The sequence below is a fragment of the Mirounga angustirostris genome, unplaced genomic scaffold, assembly GCF_029215605.1.
Source record: "Mirounga angustirostris isolate CCGP_5_RB_7025 unplaced genomic scaffold, mMirAng1.0.hap1 SCAF_17, whole genome shotgun sequence".
NCBI classification, from domain to species: Eukaryota; Metazoa; Chordata; class Mammalia; order Carnivora; family Phocidae; genus Mirounga; species Mirounga angustirostris.
The window spans coordinates 25,238,463-25,258,419 of NW_026991725.1; the positions used below are offsets into that span (position 1 = coordinate 25,238,463).

Below are 19,957 nucleotides of genomic sequence, written 5' to 3' on the forward strand. Positions count from 1 at the left end.
TGGGCGCCTGGGTGGCTCAGTCGGTTGGGTGACTGCCTTCGGCTCAGGTCATGATCCTGGAGTCCCGGGATCGAGTCCCGCATCGGGCTCCCTGCTCGGCGGGGAGTCTGCTGCTCCCTCTGACCTTCCCGACCCTCCCTCATCTCATGCTCTCTCTCTCAAATAAATAAATAAAATCTTAAAAAAAAAAAAAAAAGATTTTATTTATTTGAGAGAGAGAAAGCATGAGAGGGGAGAGGGTCAGAAGGAGAAGCAGACTCCCCGCTGAGCCAGGAGCCTGATGTGGGACTCGATCCTGGGACTCCGGGATCATGACCTGAGCTGAAGGCAGTCGCTTAACCAAATGAGGCACCCAGGCACCCAGTGTAATGAAACTATAAAAAAAAAAAAAGACTATTTTGGGGGCACCTGGGTGGCTCAGTTGGTTAAGCATCTGATTCTTGATTTCGGCTGGGGTCATGATCTCAGGGTTGTGAGATCGAGCCCTGCGTGGGGCTCTGCACTGGTCGTGGAGCCCGCTGAAGATTCTCTCTCTGCCCCCCCCATGTGATCGCTTGAGTGCACGCGGTCTCTCTAAAAAAAAAAATACTTCTTTTTTTTTTTTTTTAAGATTTTATTTATTTGACAGAGACAGCACAAGCAGGGGGAGCGGCAGGCAGGCAAAGGGAGAGGGAGAAGCAGGCTCTCCGCTGAGCAAGGAGCCCAATGCGGGGCTCGATCCCAGGACCCTGGGATCATGACCTGAGCTGAAGGCAGCCGCTTAACCGACTGAGCCACCCAGGCGCCCAATAATACTTCATTTTTAAGTAATCCCTGCACCCAACGTAGGGCATGAACCTACAACCCCAAGATCAAGTGTCACACGCTCTACCGACTAAGGCACCCAGATGCCCCCAGGTTATAAATCTTAAAGTTAGCACCTGGCCCAAAGTGCTTCAGACCCTCTCCTGGTTGGTAACAGATTGGAGAGTGTGTCACCCTGGTCCAGAGAGCCGGGGTCATTTGCCATGATTTCCTGGTTCTCACCCACCTTGAGTCTATGGACTGTTTTTCTGTCTGCTCGCCGTCTGGAAGTTTCTTGTAATTCATACCCATTGGCTTGGTTTTCTCTTCCTGGAGAAGCTTAGTGTCCTTTTTATGCTTAGAGAGTTCACTGTGTTCACTTTCTAGGTTTTTTGTTTGTTTTGTTTTGTTTTGTTTTTTAGTTAGAGAACTACAGAGAAGCATGAAGAATATCATAACAAATACCCATGTATTTCCACGCAAGTTTAATAAATGGTGACATTTGGTTATCATTTCAAGTTTTCTCAACCGAGGAAAACCATCACAGATCAGTTGGAAGCCCATCTTGTTCCTTTCCCAGGCCCTTCCCAACCTTCCCTAGAGGCAGGCATTCCAATGAATTCAGTGGGTAGCCTTCTAGTTTATGTTTTTATACCTTATGTTATGCAAAATATAGTAGTGTTTTGCGTTTTTAAATCCTTTAAGTGATGTATCACATGAACGTAACTTGCTCTGTTCACTCAGTCTTGGTTTTGAGATCTAGTCATGTTGATACCATGCCCAGCACTGTCTTAGGCGCTTCGAAACAGCATGAATAAAGCAAATTCCTTTCCTCACGGTTTTTTATTCCTTGAGGGCTTGGGGCGGGGGTGGGGGAGGCGTACGCGGTATGAATGGACCACGATTTATTTAGCCCTTTCCTGACTGGTGCGCGTCGATTTGCTCTGACGGTCATAGCCTCAGAGGACAGCTGTGTGTGTCCCCTGCTATGCAGGGACTGTGTATGTGGTGTGCAAACTTTTCTCAAAGGGCCAGATTGCACATTTTTTAGGCTTGTGAGCCATGTGGTCTGTCACAACTATTCATTTCAGTTCTGCCCTTCTTGAAAGTGGCTATAAACAATATGTAAACAAATTATTTAAGAACACTGGGGTTTGAATTTCATATGATGATTACATGTTAGGAAATACTCTTTTGATTTTTTTCCCCCAACCACTTAAAAATGTAAAACCCATGCTTGACTCGAGGTGTCCATATCTTGGCTCAAGGCTGAGTCTGCAACAAATGAGTCACCCCAGAGCCCTTTGAAAGATGCTCCAAGTCCAGCACCAGATGAAAACAGGAAGCGTGAGGGGAGGTCGCTGACCAGTTCTAGCCATTGAGAAACACCTGGGAAAGCCTTTAGCAACCTGGAAGGCAGAATGACAGCCAGAGGTCTCCGGACCCAGGCCCTTTGCCAGAAGATCGTTCTGGTCTGGCTCAGCCTGTTCGACAGGGCCAGTAACAAGCCCTGCCTCTCTTTATCGTCCCATGGGTAGGGCTGACGTCTGGATCGAGCCGTCATCCTCCAAGAAGAACAGCTACCTGAACAGGAAGGTAGTGTAATGGGGACGGCGCAGGATGGGGAAGCCTGACTGCACATCCCGCCTGGCTGGGCCACCGACGCCTTCTGTGATCTGGGGCAAGACCCTTCGCTGTTTCTAACGGGAGTAATCCGCATCCCTCCACTCGGTTTGTAGGATGACATGACGAAAAGTGTGATGGAAGATGCCTGACATACGAGAGGTGTCCGATAACTGCCAGCCAACACTTGGATTCTCTCCCCCACGGAGTGGAGGCCAGGACACTTCCCGGGACGGAAGCAGCCCGCTCCATCTTCTAACACTTCTGACCGCTGGAAAAGCTCGTTCCTTCCGTTGAGCTGAAAACTCGCTGGCTGTGGCTTGCACTCCCTGTCCCACTTCCAGCCCCTGAGAGCAGGCAACAACCTGCTCCCTCGCTTCCCCAGTCAAGACAGCCCGTTTTCTTCAAGTTGTGGTCCTGAGTCCTCTCGCCATTCTGGCCACCCTCGTTAGAATTAACAAACATCCTACACACTTGAACTGTAGGTGAAGATAAGAGTCTGGGTCACCCACTCTGGCCGTGGGTGAGGAAGGCCAAACATTGGTTAAGAGATTCGATGGTTGGGCGCCTGGGTGGCTCAGTTGGTTGGGCGACTGCCTTCGGCTCAGGTCATGATCCTGGAGTCCCTGGATGGAGTCCCGCATCGGGCTCCCTGCTCGGCAGGGAGTCTGCTTCTCCCTCTGACCCTCCCCCATCTCATGTACTCCCTCTCTCTCATTCTCTCTCTCTCAAATAAAAATAAATAAAATCTTAAAAAAAAAAAAAAAAAAGAGATTCGATGGTTAAGGGGCACCTGGGTGGATAACTCGGTTGAGTGTCCAACTCTTGATTTTGGCTCCAGCCCTGCTCTCAGGGTGGTGGAATCAGGTCCGACATCGGCTCCATGCTCCCGGGGAGCCTGCTTGGGACTCTCTCTCCCTCTCCCTCTGCCCCTCCCCCCCCAAAAATAATTTTTTTTAAAAAAGAGTTTAAGACTACGGCACAGGGCAGACCTTGGTTCTGCTACTTGGGCAAGTTACTCAACCTCTTTGAGGTCAGATTCATCTTCTGTAAAAGGGGAAATGGTTCTAGTACGTTCCTCATAGACTTATGGAAAGGCCTAAATCCGATAATGAATGGAGAGTGCTCAGCACAGCGTCTGGGACCAGCTGAGTCCCTGGAGGTTCTTTGAGGGAGGGTGAAGGGACATGGCTGCGAAAGTGAATCTCCTGCCCTCCACAGCTCTAAACCCACCCCTCTGCTCTTGCAGAGCCACGCACAGAGCTGGCCTCAGTCCGTGCATGGTGGCCAACCTGCGTGGGGTGGAGTGAGGGGCCCCAGCCTCCCAGTGGACTGGGGACCCGAGGTGGGAGGTGGACAGATCAGCAGGTGAAGTCCCTGCCAGCTGTGACCACCAGGGGGCAACCCCGCCCCAGAGATGGCCTCACCCTGGCGGACACACCGACTCATCAGAAGGCGTCTGTTCCTTGGCTCGCGCTGAGGTAAATTGGGACAGAAAGTGACAGCCTTGGGTGTGGTCGGCCGGCCCGCTAGGCAGGCCCACGGCCTGTAGGAAACCCTCAAGCCTGAGGCGAAGGCCCAGGCGGTAACTCTGAGTCTGCTAGCCGTGACCCTGGGCAAGGCACTTCCCTCTCTGGCCCAGTTCACGGGGTGTAGAACAGACCCCAAGACTGGCATGGTTCTAGGATTCGAGGCTGGGGCAGTTTCTTCTTTCTCACCCCCAGCCCTTCTCCACCTCAGGGCAGCACACACTCGGGCAGGCGGGGAATCTGGCCAGGGAAGCCACGGGCCACAGACCATCCCCCAGCTCCAAGGCACTGGGACACCATTGGAGGGAGGGGAACCCCGGGTGAGGAGGAGGAAGGGCAAGGTCAGGTGAACCAAGAGACCCAGAGCCTCAAGGGTCTTGCTTCATTTGGGACAGACATCCGGTTTCCTCTGGTTTCTGCCAGGATTCTGGGGGCTTAAGGGAATGAGTCACGGGGGGGATTGGGGAGTTCCCAGCTAACCAGTTCAGGGCAGGAACCTGGGATGATGCCCATCAAAGTGTGGGGTGGAGACAGGAGGCAAGACCCCATTGTCCCTACCTCAGGCCCCTGGCCCCTCAGGAAGGGACTCAGGAAGGCAGCCTCCTGGGAGTTTGGGGGGTAGAAATGGGGGCAGCTAGGTTCTTCCCTCTCAGAATTTGGGGTCTCGGGAGCAGGTAGCTTGCGAACCCCAAGGGAGCGTGCAAGTGGGTTGCTCCAGCTGACCCGCCAGGGGAGGGAGTGGGGAGGGGCCGCCTGGAGGCCTGCCTCTCCCCCCCCCACACACACCCCTCCTAGGTCAGTGTGACCAGCCTCCAGCCTCCAGGGCTTTTATCAGTGGCTCAGCCTTCGTTCAGCGGTTTTGATCAAACACCCTGGGGCAATTTCGGGCCTGGGTGGGGCTGAGGGGAGGAAGAGAGTTTGAGGGGGACCAGACGTCAAAGAAGGATCAGGGATTCCACAATTTCACAAAACTTTCGCAAACAGCTTCTTGTCCCAGCCCCCCTGCATTGTCCTGGACACTGAATTTGCATAAATCCTGGGAAGTCATTACTAAGCCTCCATCGTGGCACCAGGTAATTTCCTCCCAGGCCTCCATGGGCTTCCGTATAAAGGTCCGCTGGAGCCGGTCCCTGCCAGAGCCCAGAGCCTGCCGAGCCACGCAGACCTGCGGCTAAGCCTGCTGCCCAGAGCCCCATGAAGCTGACGGGTGAGTGTCCTGGCCCCCGGGGAGGGAGGCTGGAGCGGCCGAGGGGCTGCGGCGGCCCTGGGCCCTGGCACGGGCCCCAGGTGGGAGCAGTGCGCCTGTCTCCTGAGCCCCCCGTCTGCTGTCAGCCCTTCAGCTGCTGCTGTGGCACAGCGCACTCTGGCTGGTGCAAGCAGCCGCCCCCCTGCGCCCGACCAGCTCGCTGCCCCAGAGCTTCCTGCTCAAGTGCCTGGAGCAAGTGCGGAAGGTCCAGGCTGATGGCACAGTGCTGCAGGAGAGGCTGGTGAGTGAGAGGCGCGGAGGGGACGCGGGTGCTGGACAGGGGTGGAGGAGGGAAGAAGCCCCAGAGGGCTGAGCTGCAGGGAGGGAGGAAGGGGTGAGGGTTGAGGGAGGGGAAGGGAATGGCGAGAAGACATCATCTGGGAGGCGCGTGGGAGAGGAGAGACCCAGGGGGAAAGGGAAGAACATCAGGAGAGGTGGAGCCGGGGAAGGCTGGCTAGGAACTGGGGGAAGAGGGTGTCTCGGGACGGTGTCTGGATGGCCAGGATCGCAGCGGAGGGCAGAATGGGGCTGAGCAGCCCGGCAGGACTGGGAGGGAGGGGAAGACCTCGGACAAATGGGGAGGACTTGGGAACAGGAGCAGCCGGGCCCCATCAGGTCCCCCTCACTCAGCATCCTTCCTGTCCCCAGTGCGCCACCCACAAGCTGTGCCACCCCGAGGAGCTGGTGCTGCTCGGACACGCCCTGGGCATCCCCCAGCCTCCCCTGAGCAGCTGCTCCAGCCAGGCCCTGCAGCTGGTGAGTTTCCAGAGGGGAGGAGGGGGCGGAGGGGAGGGAAGAATGGTCTGGAAGTCTCTCTGGACCTCCAGGCCTTGAAAGGAGCGCCCCAGGCAGCACCCCCTAACTCCCCTACTCCGTCCCCCAGACGGGCTGCCTGCGTCAACTCCACAGCGGCCTCGTCCTCTACCAGGGCCTCCTGCGGGCTCTGGCGGGGATAACCCCCGAGTTAGCCCCCACCTTGGACATGCTGCAGCTGGACATCAGCGACTTTGCTCTCAATATCTGGCAGCAGGTAAGCCCCACTGGGAGCGGCAAGTGTTAGGGGCCTGGACTGAGCTGGTCCCCAAAGACCAGGCTGCAAGCCTAGGGGTCCCAGTTCTTTAGGGCCAGGGTGGGAGCCTTCTCAGGGCCCTCTTGCTGCCAGCCCTTCCCCACCCTCCCTAGTGGAGGGCGGGAGCCAGGTCACTGGGCCCTGATGCAGACCTGGGTTCAAGGCCACCATTAACTGTGTGGCGTGAAGGGCCCCGCAGCCCTTCGCATTTCCTTAATCACGCCCACTCAGCAGGGCCTGAGTGCTGATCTCCTCTTTGCCCCCACAGATGGAAGAGCTGGGGCTGGCCCAGGCAGTGCCGCCCAGCCAGGGCACCATGCCAACCTTCACCTCGGCCTTCGAGCGCCGGGCCGGAGGGGTCCTGGTGGTCTCCAACCTGCAGAGCTTCCTGGAGCTGGCCTACCGCGCTCTGCGCTGCTTTGCCAAACCCTGAGCAAAACCCTCCCCAACCAGTGTATTTATCTTTATTTAATATTTATGCTTATTTAAATCTAATATTTAAAGACAAGGAAGAGCAGGACGGAGCCCCGGACTCCCGGGTCCTTCCTGCCGTCTCCAAGTTCCATTCTCCTGCTTGTGGCAGGGAGAAAAGCCCCCATCTTCCTGTCCCCTGGACTGGGAGGTAGCTATAGGTAAATACCGCGTATTGAGTCCTGTGACTGCTCCCTGGCCTGGCTCCACGGTGGGCACTGGGAAGAACCCCAGTGAACTCCTTACCCCAGCGGTACCCACCTTGAGGCCCCTGGAAGCATCAGGAAGTCTCCCATGTGGGAGACAAGACAACCCTGTTTAATATTTAAACAGCAGTGTTCCCCTCCTGGGTCCCCCTCGCTCTGGCCTCACCAGCTTGGCTTGCACATGCCCGGCGGGCCAGGTCTTGCTTCTCCTCACATCCCCTTCGCCACCAGCATTAGGCCCCACGGGAGGTGGAGAGCCTGGGCATCGTTTCTCATCTTTCTGGATGCCCTAGTGACAATGACAGGCTCCTGACGCCTGCCCCAGCCTCATTAGGGTCAGGATTCTGACTCTTCAAGGGCTGGGCAGAGGCTCATGTATCAGCCTTGCTGGGGGGGTGGGGGGGTGGGACTGGGAAGATGGGAGGGGGAGATGGGGGGGGTTATACGACGAGGTATATGAGAGGAATGCTCAGCTCTTCACCCTCCACCTCTGCCCCACTTTCTCACTGTAGCCAAACTTTGTGATAATAAAATATTTTGTTTGTCTCTGCTAAGTGTCTTTTCCTCCTTCTTGAGTCCAGCTGGTGCCCAGCCAGGGGTGGGGGGGGCGGGGAGTGGAATAGTGAATGAAGCCAAAGGGAGGGAAAGAGGAGGTGCAGGGAGGAAGGGGGCAGTCCTCTAGCTCATCAACATTGATGCCTTTGGCACGGATTTCTCTTGTACCTACTCTGTGCAAGCACCAGGCTAAGTGTTAGGGACACGGCAGTGGACAAGGCAGGCAAGGTCCCTGCCCTCACGGAGACCCAGCCTAGTGGGAAGACAGAAGGTAGACGGGCCACCATACTGGGAGAGGAGAACGTGGGGTTGGGGGCAGGGGGGAGTCTTAATAGTCCAGACGCAGACACCAAAGCAAGGGAGGATTTAATATTTGCCATCTTCCATAAACTCCAGCACACCCGCGCTCACCGTTGCCCACAGAAATAGAATGAGAAGTGCCCTTTACAGATCAGGCTCTGAGTTCAAGGTGACAACTTGGGTCAGAGCTCAAATTCCCGGCCCTGCACTTCTCTCCCTCAAGCTCTGCCTCTGATCGGGCCGGGAGCAACCTCATGCCACCCGTCACTTTCCCACTGGTCTCAGCCTCACGGGGCGGGAGGGCAGGTGCGTGTGTGAGGGAGAAGCAGAGAGTGGAGGGGCTGCTTCACATCACGGGCCGGAAGCACTCCTCTCTGTGTCCTCAGCCAAGACACACCTGTGGTTCCAGGGCGCCTCCACCAGACCCGGAAAGTCCAGATGGCCAACCGGTCCCCCATCTCAGGGCTTCCCCTGGGCTCCTCAGCTGCCTCCCACTTCCCCTCTCCATCTGGCTCCTTAGAAAGGAAGGTCTGGCTGAGCAGGGCCAGAACCCCCAGCTGCGTGGCTCAGAGCCCTCCCTCTGCTTGGTCCTGAAGAAACCGGGGCTTGGAGATGTGTGGAGAAGACAAGCAAGGGTTAAACAGATCCTGCCCCTCATCGCCCAGTCCTCTTCTGGAGAGAGAGCAAACTCGGGGCCAGTCAGACTCTGGGTGGGATTGGGTCTAGTGGGAGAGGGTCAGAAGGACAGGACACCCTACCCCAGCACCAGTGGGGCCTTTCGCCAAAACCTCTCCCTTCTCAGAGTTAAGTCTGACTTTGGGGTGTGGGGGTGGGTGGCACGCGTGCGTGTTGACTCCTTGTCGCCCAGTGCGGGTCTGAGGAAGGGAAGCCCTGCCCCTGCGGAGTGGACAGACACAGGAACCTGAGCCCAGCCCTCCTCCGTGCACCCCTCCCGCCCTCCTCAGCCACAGGACTGAGCCTCTTCCTAGGCCACAGCACATGGGATTCCAAGGAGATGATGTTTCCTGCCTCCATGGGACGTGGGCACTGACACCACTTGGGACTCTCACACAGGGACCCACAAAGATCTTTATTTACAAATGAGCTGAGGGGAACTTCCCTCATGTGTTACAAAAATATAAATATACATACTCTGCACCTGCAAAGTTCCCAGAGCTACATCTACTGTTGGAAGGGGGAGGCGGGCAAGGCAGGGGTATGGGGTGCTGAGGGCCCTGGGCTAAGAGCCAGGCTGCGCGCACTCTTTAGGCGCTGGCTGTGGGCAGAGGAAATTATGAAAGAAACTGGGAGACGTCTTAGAGGTCAGATGTCAGGATAAGGGAATGATCCAGAAATGACATAGGGCTCTTACATCATGTGGATATGAGCAATGATGTCTCATCTTTCCTCACTGTTCTCTTCTGAGGCACCTGGGGCTGTGGTCCCCCAGACGGCCCCTGCGGCCACCCCAAGCCCGTCAGAGCGCAGCAATGGCCTTGGCAGCCACCTGGCGGCCCAGGGACAGGCTGAGGTCCGTGATGGCCAGAACCACCTTGGGGCTGGACATGGCTGACACCTTCACCAGTTCTGATACCTGCCACAGACAGACAAATGGCTGCTCGCCGGGGCTGCCTGGTGGTGGCTGCCATGTCCGGGGAGGAAGGGCTCCTACTCCGAGGGCTGCCTCTGAACCCCAGGCTCTGCTGCCCCCATCTGAGCTGCGGGGGGCCCCGCCCGCACCTGGGGGTGAAGCACTCACGGTGGTAAAGGGCATGAACTGCAGGATGCTGCCCCGGCTGCCTTGCTCCAGGCAGTCCACACACTCCTCCATGAACCACTGCACAAACTGAGTGTGCGGGCCGGCCGTCCGCGACCCCAGGATGGAGGAGATGAGCAGGAACAGGTTGGCTGTGCGGAACGGGGGGAGAGGGAGCACTCTGTGAGCAGCGTCTGAGAAGACGTGAGGCTGGGAGGTGGTGGCACCACAAAGCAAAAAGAAAGAAGTGCTCAGAGGGCCCCCCTATGGGGGGGGGCCAAAAAGAGGAAAAGTGGAAGGAAAGCGAGAGGGACTGAATGGGGGCCTGGGGGTGACAGGAGAGCCAGAGCCCGGGGAGATGGAGGAACGAGGTGGGGACACTAACAAGGGTGAAGGGGCCCCAAGAGGCCCCCCTCTAGCTGGCAAAGCCTCATCGGGCCGGAGGGCGGTGGGAGGACTCACCCAGGACTCGGTTCAGCGGGTCTCTCATGTTAACCGTGTGCAGCTGGGAGGCTGACAGGGAGCTGCTCATGGAGCGGTCGGCTGCGGGGCCAAGTGGAGGGAGACTGAGGGAAAGGCCCCCCAGCTTCAAAACCCCTCTGCCCAGGGGACACCCTCATCTGTCAGGTGTGGAGCCCCCCGCCCCAGGGCGGGGGTCCAGGATCCAGAGTCACAGAGGGGCCCTGAATACAGGTATCTCAGAAGGAGATGAGAGAGTACATTTGGTGAGCACTGCCAGGCGCCAGTCTGCGGGCTACACACAGATCGGGCCGCATAATCTTCACACCCCCACTTCACGGACAAAGAAACCGAGCCTCAGATTTGCTGAGTAACCAGCCAAAGGTCATAAGGTTTGTGGGTGGCAGACGTAGCATCTTTCCTCTACTCAACTGCACAGTTGGCACCCTAATGCCCAGGAGGCCTTAGAGAAACTTCTAGACACAAGAGAAATTTCTGGAAACAGGAAAAATTAAATGCCATAGAAGAAGCCCTTGGCAGGGAGAGGTAATAACATCAAGGGGAGCCTGAGGGGGAGGGGTGCTCTTTAGGCAGGAAGAGCGGGGAGCAGCCCCAGCCCCAGGCCAGGCCACAGGGCCTGTTTCAGGGGAAGGAAGGACAGAGCTGGTGAGTCAAAGGCACAGACTGCCCAAGGTAGTGAACTCACTTGTGGTGAGTAAAGGGTAGGGAAGGGACGGCAGTGTGTCCAGGGCTGGGGGGGCATCTGGACAGAAGAGCTTCAGTCTTTTGGGCGAGGTGCCCGGCAACCTCTCTGGTCTCTCCGCAGGTAGAAAACAGAGCAGCAGTGGGGGGCAGAACGGGACAAACTCCCACCACACTCTGACCAGCAAAGATGCCAGTAGCCAGTTCTACGCCAAGCAGCCTTTCCAGGCAGGAGTGAGTTCCCAGAAAAAGAGCCCACCCAGCCCAGTCTGCATGCTCACTGGGACTCGAAAGGATGTTGGCGTCTTCCTCATTGGAGCTCAGCAGTCGCATCAGCTTTGAGGGCTGCATGTCATCCAAGGGGAAGAGACTGATATAATCCTGGAGGGCGAGAGAGTCACTATTACCCGCTAGGCCCCAAATTTCCCGATACCAGAGAAGAGAGCTAGAGCTCATACAGGAGGAAGAGTCCGGTCCCCACAGGCCTCAGCTGACATCTCCAGCAGGGCCAGCTTCCCTCACCTTCCCACAACCCCAATGAGACACCCCCTCCTCACACAGTCACCCCTGGAGACGCTCAACCAGCTGAGCCGTGACGCAGCTGCCCAGGGGCAGGGCCCGGGCCTGGGAAGGTGCCTCTTACCCGCAAAAGGCTCAGTACATGTCTGCTGAGCACATGAACAAGTGAATGGAAGGGTCCCCTACCTCAATGTCTTCACGGTGTCTCTTCTTTTGACGGGAGGACGCCTGTCCCTTATGGGAGGAATAGGAACTCAGGGCACACCAGACGGCTAGCCTGGCAAAGGGTTCCAGGAAAAGAGGGTAAAGTCAGGGGGCCCCAGAGACGCCCTCTGTGCCAGGGCTGCCAGGGGTCCCCCACAGCCCAGCCTCCCGGGGCGGCCCGAGGTGAGGGGCACCCGGCACTGCGCCGTGGGGACCTGCGGCTCCGAGAGAATCCTACTTGGCAAGAGCGGTGCCGGGGGGGTCCATGAGGCTGTGCCACTTGGAGGAATCGGTGAGCAGCCCCGGCAGGATGTGGCCCAGCAGGACCAGGGTCACCTGCTGCATGTCCAAACAGAAGATGGAGTAGAGGAGCTCCACCGCCCGCAGCGTGTGCTCCTTCCGCGTCTCCTTCAACAGCTCCTGGACGCGCAGGGCAGGGAAATTAGGAGCTGAGGACCCCAACACGGGGTTCCCTGAGAGGGGACACAGGGGCGGCCCCAGGTGCAGCTCCAGCCCTCACTCCGCATCAGCCTCTGGCCACCGCTCCCTGAGGAGGTGGCCCCCCTCAGAGCCCAGGAGCCCCGAGACCAAGCCCCGCGGACCAGGCTGGGTGCAGGATGCTGGTTCTGCCCGGTATTCTCTCAGCTGTCTCCCTGGGTCTGAGGAGACCTGCTCCCCCAGCCTAGGTCTCCCAGGTACCTTAATCAGGTTGTTGCAGAACCAGTAGACGCCTCCCATGTGCAGCAGGGTGTCAAAGATGTGGATGGAGCGGCTGTCCACCCAGCCCTTCTCCAGCACCTTGGCGAATATGTCCGTCAGCACCTCCTTGATGGGCCGCTTGGGGGGCAGCAGGTTCCAGTAGGGCATTGTGTCCACACCCGTGGACGGGAACTTGATCTGGGTGGCTGTCTGTTGCAGCACGTCAGCGCACATGTGCTCCAGGATCGAGCTCATGATCACCACCCTGGCGGCCGGGGAGACGACCTGACGTTCAGGTTCAGGCAACACCAGGTTCAAGAACAGAGCAAACATCCAGGCCAGACTTTTCCCAGGACTTGAGTTACGGAACTATTCCTGGGGAATTAACCCCATTCTTCGCCGAGGGAGGAGACAAGAAGAAGTCACAACCCCCTAGCAGACCTGACCCTACCAGTCCGGCTTCCGGCAGGCCGCTCACCTGCTGGGCACAAAGCCTGGGGAGTGGGGGTGGGGGAGCAGTTTGCTCTCCTCCCCCAGGTTATTCCAGTGATATATTCATATTTCCTCTCTCACTGTCTCCAACTCTCCCCATCCCCCAGACCTGAGCCCTGCCAATCCCTGGACATAAATAAATATCATCACTTCCCTCTGTGCTGAGTGCTGGGGGGGGGGGGGGGGTCCCCGCCCAGCCCTGGCCTCCTCCCAAAATAAACTGTTACTTCCAGGACAGGGGCCCAAGGGCTGCCCCACTCGACTCTTCCCGGCCTTTGGTAGCTGGGCAAATAGAAGCGTATATCCAGGAATGTTCTCACGAGCAGTCTTTGACTGAGTTAACGCTCACACTGGGGTGAGTGCTCACCACTCCTGGAACCCTGGGTGGGTCTAAGAGCTGCTGCAACTTTCAGCGCCGCTTTCCCACCTGCATGATACACCCACGGGCGTCCCACTGTTCCTCACCCAGGGTCAGGGTCAGGGTGCTTAGCACGGATTCTGTCAGAGCAAACCCTCCATTACTCGTGGGAGGAAGGATGTGAGGGAAGAAGAGAGAAGGAGGGAGGAAAAAGGTCACAACCTCACAGGCCCTCTCCCACCACATCTTGGCACGATGTTCCCACTTCTCCCCTCTAAGGCACCTGGGTGGCTACCTGGGGAGTCCTCTCTCCTAGCTTACTGGTCGTGCATGCTCACTGCCTCGCAGCACTATGCCCAACAGCCAAGAGGTGGAAACTACCCAAGTGTCCATCCACCGATGCATGGATAAACAAAACGTGGCGCATACATACAATGGACTATTATTCTGAAGGGAATTGACACAGGCTACGACATGGATGAACCTTGGGAACATTATGCTAAGTGGAACACGCCAGGCACAGAGAGACAAGCACTGCAGGATTCCACTTACGTGGGGTACCTAAAGTAGTCAAATTCAGAGAAACAGAAAGTAGAATGGTGGTTACCAGAAGCTAAGGGAGGTAAAAGGGGTGAACTGTTACTTAATGGGTACAAAGTCTCAGATTTACAAGATGAAAAGGTTCTAGAGATCTGCTTCACAACAATGCGAATACCTCACACTGCTGAACTATATACTGAACTAAGATAGTAAATGCTATGTTAGATATTTTTTACCACAATTAAAAAAAAAAGTTATTGGATGGGGGAATCAACTGACACCACTGAACTCCACACGGATGAAGTCACCAGGGAGGTCCTCCAAGCCTCTGAAAAGCCAGGGCAGCAAAACGTCACAAGAGAGAGGCGGGGGGAGGATGACGAGGGTGGGTGGGTCCAAGGCTCACAGATCTACGGATGGGCTCCTGGGGCCTACACCGTGCCGCAGCTAAGACAACCACTCTGTTCTTGCGGTAAGCTAGTTCTCCACAACTTGAGCTCTTTGAAGACAGGAATCCTAGCAATTCGGGGGCTGTGTTTCTGGGACACAGCAGGTGCTGGGCCGTAAACACTCCCGGCACAGAGACACACACTCAGTGTTGCTGAGTCAGTGTGTGAACACGTAAATAAGAATGGGAGTGAGTGAGCAGCCTGTCTAGGAACGCTAAGAGGAGAGGGGGCTACTGGTTACTGGAGATGCCGCCAGCTCACAGCAGGCCCTCCGCGCTCCCGGAGGGAGGGGACAGGTTACTGACCTCTCGTTGTAGAACTGCAGAGTGTTCTCACTATACAGCGGCCCCGCCAGCTGGCGGATCATCTGCAGCGACTTCTCACGCTCGTCCAGCCCCAGCATCCGCACATGGGCCACGAGCCAAGCCACAGCACATACTGCCAGACTGCATACCTTCCCCTTGATGTTATCTGTGATTTTCTGGGGGGAGGGGAAAGGGTGGCTGAGGCCACGCTCTCCCCCTCCCTGACCATCACTTTCCCCGGCCTCTGTGGGCAGCTGAGTTTAGCAGGCGGAGACCTGGACCACATCCCACACCTCTTTTCCCCACAAATATGCTTTTCCCGAAGTTACCTGGGTGGGAGGGAGTGGCTAAGCCTATGATTACAAGGAAGATCAACATCCAAGCATGAGCTCCTGGATTTAAGGGTCTTCTTGTTCTTATAAAGTGTAACAAGCTATCAAACACTGGCTCTGTGTCTCAGGGAAAAGAGAAGGCTACTGGAAAGGTGGGGCTACCTGGATGGACTCGAAGGCCAGTACCCCATTCTCCCAGGCATTGAGGATCTCCAAGATGGCCGCTGAAATGCTGAGACAGGCTTCGTGCCACTTCATCTGCCTATGAGGGGGTAGGGTGGGAGAAAAATCACCACAGGGGAGTGTGGGATGGACTGAGGGACAGGGTCGTGGCCTGCCCCCACCGCCACCCTTGGAGCGGGCACCCGGCCACTGACACCAGCTTCATCTCCGAGGAGTTGTTGAGCAAGGCCACCAAGGACTCCACTTTGGTGGAGTCAGGCCAGAAGCAGGGGTGGTCAGGGTTCAGGATTTTGCCCTCCTCGGGCATGCAAGTCTGCATCCACGTTTCAAAAAAGGGCACCTGTGCTCCTGTGCTTGACTCGGACAGAATCACCTGGAAAGGAAGGGGGCATCAGCAGCCAGTGCCCTGTGCCTCAGTTTCCTGCCCCACTGCTTCTACTTTCCAGCCTGAAGAACTGAAGACGAGTTGGTTGAAGGGAGAAAGACGGGGGCTGTGCTGCCACCTAGTGGTGGGTGTGGATGTGACACTGAAGGATTCAGGATGGGACCCAGGGGGCATCCATGGACCCGCCAAGGGTGGGGGCACCTGCATTCTGCAGGCAGCAGAACGAACTGGCTTGGGAGACCGGGGGGGGGGCCAAGTTACTGGTCACTTCCTTCCCCTTCTCCCCGCCCCTAATCCTGGTGCCCCTAATCCTGACTGTTCTCCTCTCTCTCACCTCTGAACCATAGGTCTGGGCCACATGGCACAACATGAGGAAGGAGATGTCGAAGAGCAAGGCGCGAACGGAGGCTGCTTTGGCTACGGAGAACAAGATGGCTGACCCCACAGCCCCGAACAGGGCCCAGAGCCCTCATCTGAATCGGGAGGGGATCAGGATTTGCCTCAAGGAAGGTCAGTGACCAAGTGGCTCCTTCAAAGCTCTGAGGCTCAGAATCCTTTTCTTGAGTCTCAATTAGAACATCATCCCTTCCTTGGAACCAAAGACTCCTGATACCCTCCTTCTTCTTCCCAGTACCCAGCCAAATCATAAAGGGGGAGGGCAAGAGACAGGTGGTTTTGGAAGAATTCTTTTCCCAGCATTCCCCCCGTCAAGGCTCCACAAAAACTTCAGTCAGTCATTGCTCAGAGGAGAAAACAGCCTCCCCAGGAGAAGCAACGGGCCCTCTGCCCTCCCCCATTCTCTCCCTCCACCACTCCTCCCACAGTGCCAGGTCTGGGGGTGCACAGAGCTGACTTACCGAGTTCTTCATTGCCGTGTGTGGTAAATTCATTCAAACTGGGGGAGGAATGGAGACAGGTCACAGCAAGCAGGGCAAGGGGTCAGGGGGCTACACCTGTCCAGAAAGCATCACTAGAGTCTGAATTAGGGGTTAAACTTCAAATGAACACCACCGCTACACAGAAAAAAATGCTTTCTGTTTTTAAAAGATTTCCAAGGCAGGGCGCCTGGCTGGCTCGGTCAGTAAAGCATATGACTCTTGATCTCAGGGCTGTGAGTCTGAGCCCCACAATGGGTATAGAGATTAGTTAAAAATCTTAAAAAAAAAAAAAGATTTCCAAGGCCCAGAGAATGGCTCACTGGATGGAACAAAGTTCTGTATACCAAATTCCAGGTCAACCAAAAAAGTCAACAGTGTTTGAGAGCCCCTTATTAACAACTGGGCACACCCGAATCCCTCCACATCCACCATTCAATGCCTCTCATCTCATCAAACACCTCCACCTCGTGCTCAGCTGCAAAGAAAAGAACACTCGACACCCAAAGACCTGGCCCTTCCCCCAGAGTCTCCCACTGGGATGCTCTGGCTTGTCCTGGGCATCTCCAGGGAGACCCAGACCTCAGTGCCTTGCCCCTATTCTGCGACACTCCCTCCTTCAGACCTGCCTCCCTCACCCTGGACAGGGCCCAGCCTTCCTTACTTGATGAATTTCCGGGCGAAGGATTTAAGCTTCCCCGTGGCAGCAGCGGCAGCCAGCAGCAGATCCAGACTCTTCCCGGACAGCATGTGGCCCAGGACTCCTAGCAGGCCCTCTGGGGACTTGGAGTGGTCTGCATCCATCGTCTGGGGACAGGACAGGAAATCAAGTCCTGAAGAACAACTGCAGAGCCCCCGAGATAGAGCCCGACCACAGCTTCCCTCCCTGCATGTCTCCATTAAATGGCATACCGCAACCTCCATCTGCAATTCAGTCTACATCCTTCTGACTCCGATCTGGAAAACCATTTCCCAAATCTATCCTTGCTCTCTGATCCATCCCTCCCAACTAAACTGCGATCGTGGTAGTGGGGGTGGGGAGGGTAAGATTCTCCACTGCTTCCGAGCGAGCAGGTGGAAGCCCCCCTACCACAGGGCCTGCCCTCCAAGTAATGCTCAACAAATGTGAGTTTTCTTTTTCTTTTTTTTTTTTTAAGATTTTATTTATTTATTTGAGAGAGAGAGAATGAGAGAGCACATGAGAGAGGGGAGGGTCAAAGGGAGAAGCAGACTCCCTGCCGAGCAGGAAGCCCGATGCGGGACTCGATCCAGGGACTCCAGGATCATGACCTGAGCCGAAGGCAGTTGCTTAACCAACTGAGCCACCCAGGCGCCCCCAAATGTGAGTTTTCAATGGCAGCTTCCCTGCCTTGCGTGTTTCTCTAGCCAAAAGATAGGGAGGTCTACGGCCTCAGTTTATCTATCTGGAAGCAGAGGCAAAAGTGGAAAAAAGGAAGAGATGACCCTGGAGGCAAGAGAAGGGCACACTCACCTTAAGGATATTCGTGACAGTGGGCTCCGCCCGGAGGATCAGCCCAGGATTGGGCTGGATGTTGGCATTTTCTCCTGATTTCAGCTGGGGTGCATGCTCCCGGTCTGCCGCGCTGTGGCCAGAAGCCGTTGGCCAAGAGAAGGGAAAAGAAATGGAGACTGGTTCCTGACGTGCTCCCTAGTCCGGCCCCAGAAGCAGAGGCTCAGGGAAGGTGGGGAGCACAGGAGAAGCTCTGGGGGCGTGGTGATGTTTATGAAAGCATATCCACTGTTGCAATTGCTTGTCTGTCACTAGGTAATTACCTCAATTTTGAAAGTTCATTTCAGATTAAAGGAAGATTTAGGATTTTTACTTTGTTCACAGAGGAGGGTGGGAATTCAAGTGCAGCCCGTAAGGGTGCAGAAGCGTGTCTGCTGCTCCTGGTAACCCCAGGCATGGCCCCAGGCACCTGGACGGGGTGGGGGGGGCACCCAGTGCTCCCGGGTGGACACGAGGGAAGGAGAGCAAGCAGTCCCTCGGCCAGCCTGAGGGAGCTCACGCTTACCGCTTGGCCATGAGGTTGGTCACACTGGCTTCAGACAGAAGCCCCTGCTTGCTACATTCTTGGAGTAGGAATTTTGTACAGTCACAGCTGTGAGGGAAAAAGATCATGAGGGGCCGGGGCACACGGCAGGGATTATTGAGGGGAGGGAACAACAGGCACCTGCCTGGTCTCCTCCCTCCTTCAGGACGAAGAATGTTTTGAATGCCTGAGGGATGGGAGACGGGCTCAGGCACTCAAGGGCCTGAAGGGGCTCAGGCTGCTGTCTCCTGCCCCTGCCAAGGGGCACGAACCAGGTGACAGCTCCCTGAGGTCTGTCTGGCACAGAGGAGTAGGGGAAGAGCCCATAACACCTTCCAGTAGAGCGGGGGTGAGCAGGGGAGTTCGTACTTGCAGCGCTGGTCAGCTTTGTCCAGCAAGGGTGTGAGCTTCAGCAGGAACTCAAAAGCACAGCTGACGTCCTCGGTAAAGTCCTACAAAGAGCCAGGAGCTGCCATCTGGCTTCTAGGCCCTCCAGTCCACCCATAGCTTATGATGCAGGTTCACAAGGACACCCCGCTGGATAGAAACCCCGACAAGCCGGTCACACCCACCACCGGCTTGCAGTGACACGACAGGGAGGAGTGTAGAGGACCAGCACTCTACACTAGCCCTGGTCACCTTGGCCACCTCGCGTCCTGTGTGGCCCAGCCGCCTCTGTCTGGAGAACGGGTGTGTGCGCGTGGACACACGCAGATGTCAGGTGCACTCACATTTCCAGCCAGCCCCCAGGTGCAAGGACGCAAGACTGACCCTTCCCTTGCCCCGTTCCTCCCTTGCCCTTGTGGAAACAAGGATTCACCAACTCCTTTCTCCAACTTACCTTGTCTCCGTGACAGTATTTCTTTAACTTCACCAAAACCTGTGGGATCTAGAGAGTGAGGCAAGAGGAGAAACAGGAAGAGCAATTTCTTCTCTTTCACCCAGAACTAAAGGCATCCCCTCCATCTCCCTGCTCCAAGCAGAGAGACAGAAACCCTTCCACCCTGGAAATGAAAGCACTCTCAGGGCCAAGTTAGAAGCTGGCAGGCATCCAAGCATCCGGTGCCTGATGCCTACAGGACACAGGGACCCCTCACTTCTGCTGGCTCCACAAGGAATTGCCATAAGCCAAGGAAACCCTGATTCAAGGACTGGGGCCACTTCCCTGGCTCCCATAACTGCCCTGTGCCAATCTGGCTGATGACTGAGCTAAACGGCACCTGTGTGCTAAGAGATGGCAGGCGCCTGCCAAGTCAGCTAAATATAGCCCTGGGACTTTCAGAGAAAAGACTCGATGGGAACTTGCGCTGGGGGACCTGGCAGGCTGCGGACGATGCCGGTGGGGAGAAATGAGGGACAAAGATCCTGGGTGTCGCTGCTTTTCCTGAGAACCATTTCTAGACTGGGCGCTCTGTTGCTCCCACGTCCCAGGTACCTTAACCAACTGAGCCACCCAGGTGTCCCTCACGTCCCAGGTACCTTGAGGAAGGTGAAAGCTGTCCACTTGAGCTCCTCTGTACCCTCGGGAGACTCGATGAGCCCCACAAAGCAAGCTTTCCAGATCTCCAGGACAAAAAGTGGGGTGGGAATATGCTGTGGGATGATCCGAGAGTGAAGCCTAAGAGGGTGCCCATCCCCCTTCATCTTCTGAAGGCCCCAGGGTGGGGGGCAGGTGGGGGCTGGTCAGGCAAGCTCAGAGACGGTGCAAACAGGTACTGCCCCACTCCAGGGTGAGAAGCAGGGATGTCACGTGAAATGGCACCACCGCACATGACAGGGATCCGCTTTCCACCGCGAATCAGGAGAAATCCCCTTTCTCCCAAGAAGTACCAGAAGAATCCTCCCCATTGCCCCACGTAGCCA

The 19,957-nt window shown here is 56.4% G+C and overlaps 2 protein-coding genes, 1 long non-coding RNA gene and 1 other non-coding gene across 13 annotated transcripts in view; 2 read left to right on the forward strand and 2 right to left on the reverse strand.

The window, feature by feature from the left end:
* Positions 1-5,117: 5,117 nt before the first annotated feature.
* Positions 5,118-7,547, forward strand: CSF3 (colony stimulating factor 3). Its single transcript, XM_064582486.1, has 5 exons — positions 5,118-5,142; positions 5,268-5,422; positions 5,830-5,937; positions 6,065-6,211; positions 6,519-7,547. The coding sequence occupies exons 1-5, from the start codon at positions 5,130-5,132 to the stop codon at positions 6,681-6,683; spliced, it is 588 nt and encodes a 195-aa protein (XP_064438556.1). The 5' UTR covers positions 5,118-5,129; the 3' UTR covers positions 6,684-7,547.
* A 1,306-nt stretch (positions 7,548-8,853) lies between these two features.
* Positions 8,854-19,957, reverse strand: part of MED24 (mediator complex subunit 24) — a 37,142-nt gene continuing 26,038 nt past the window's right edge. For 6 of the 10 annotated variants that reach the window (XM_064582479.1, XM_064582481.1, XM_064582477.1 and 3 more), the window contains 18 exons: positions 19,574-19,687; positions 18,936-18,983; positions 18,464-18,546; positions 18,077-18,163; positions 17,533-17,644; positions 16,705-16,847; positions 16,023-16,060; positions 15,500-15,582; positions 14,975-15,153; positions 14,760-14,859; positions 14,266-14,441; positions 12,122-12,386; positions 11,661-11,842; positions 11,405-11,495; positions 10,981-11,080; positions 10,001-10,081; positions 9,542-9,748; positions 8,854-9,376 (listed from right to left, as the gene is read on the reverse strand). In XM_064582479.1, the coding sequence (XP_064438549.1) occupies positions 9,156-9,376; positions 9,542-9,748; positions 10,001-10,081; positions 10,981-11,080; positions 11,405-11,495; positions 11,661-11,842; positions 12,122-12,386; positions 14,266-14,441; positions 14,760-14,859; positions 14,975-15,153; positions 15,500-15,582; positions 16,023-16,060; positions 16,705-16,847; positions 17,533-17,644; positions 18,077-18,163; positions 18,464-18,546; positions 18,936-18,983; positions 19,574-19,687 (2,310 nt within the window). In that variant the 3' untranslated portion in view covers positions 8,854-9,155. The remainder of the gene's footprint in view (positions 9,377-9,541; positions 9,749-10,000; positions 10,082-10,980; positions 11,081-11,404; positions 11,496-11,660; positions 11,843-12,121; positions 12,387-14,265; positions 14,442-14,759; positions 14,860-14,974; positions 15,154-15,499; positions 15,583-16,022; positions 16,061-16,704; positions 16,848-17,532; positions 17,645-18,076; positions 18,164-18,463; positions 18,547-18,935; positions 18,984-19,573; positions 19,688-19,957) is intronic. The other 4 variants (XM_045888968.3, XM_045888963.3, XM_064582482.1 and 1 more) reach the window with 3 other exon arrangements.
* On the forward strand, positions 13,886-16,821 carry LOC123854030 (uncharacterized). The gene is made up of 3 exons (XR_006793238.3): positions 13,886-13,983; positions 15,513-15,675; positions 16,688-16,821. It is a non-coding gene; the product is annotated as an uncharacterized LOC123854030 (long non-coding RNA).
* LOC123854832 (small nucleolar RNA SNORD124) lies at positions 15,661-15,764 on the reverse strand. Its single transcript, XR_006793390.1, has one exon. It is a non-coding gene; the product is annotated as a small nucleolar RNA SNORD124 (small nucleolar RNA).

Excerpts from the sequence above, each read along its gene's own strand:
- CSF3 (XM_064582486.1), top strand. Across the intron at positions 5,423-5,829 it reads CAGTGCTGCAGGAGAGGCTG|TGCGCCACCCACAAGCTGTG; the intron begins GTGAGTGAGAGG and ends TCCTGTCCCCAG. Across the intron at positions 5,938-6,064 it reads CCAGCCAGGCCCTGCAGCTG|ACGGGCTGCCTGCGTCAACT; the intron begins GTGAGTTTCCAG and ends TCCGTCCCCCAG.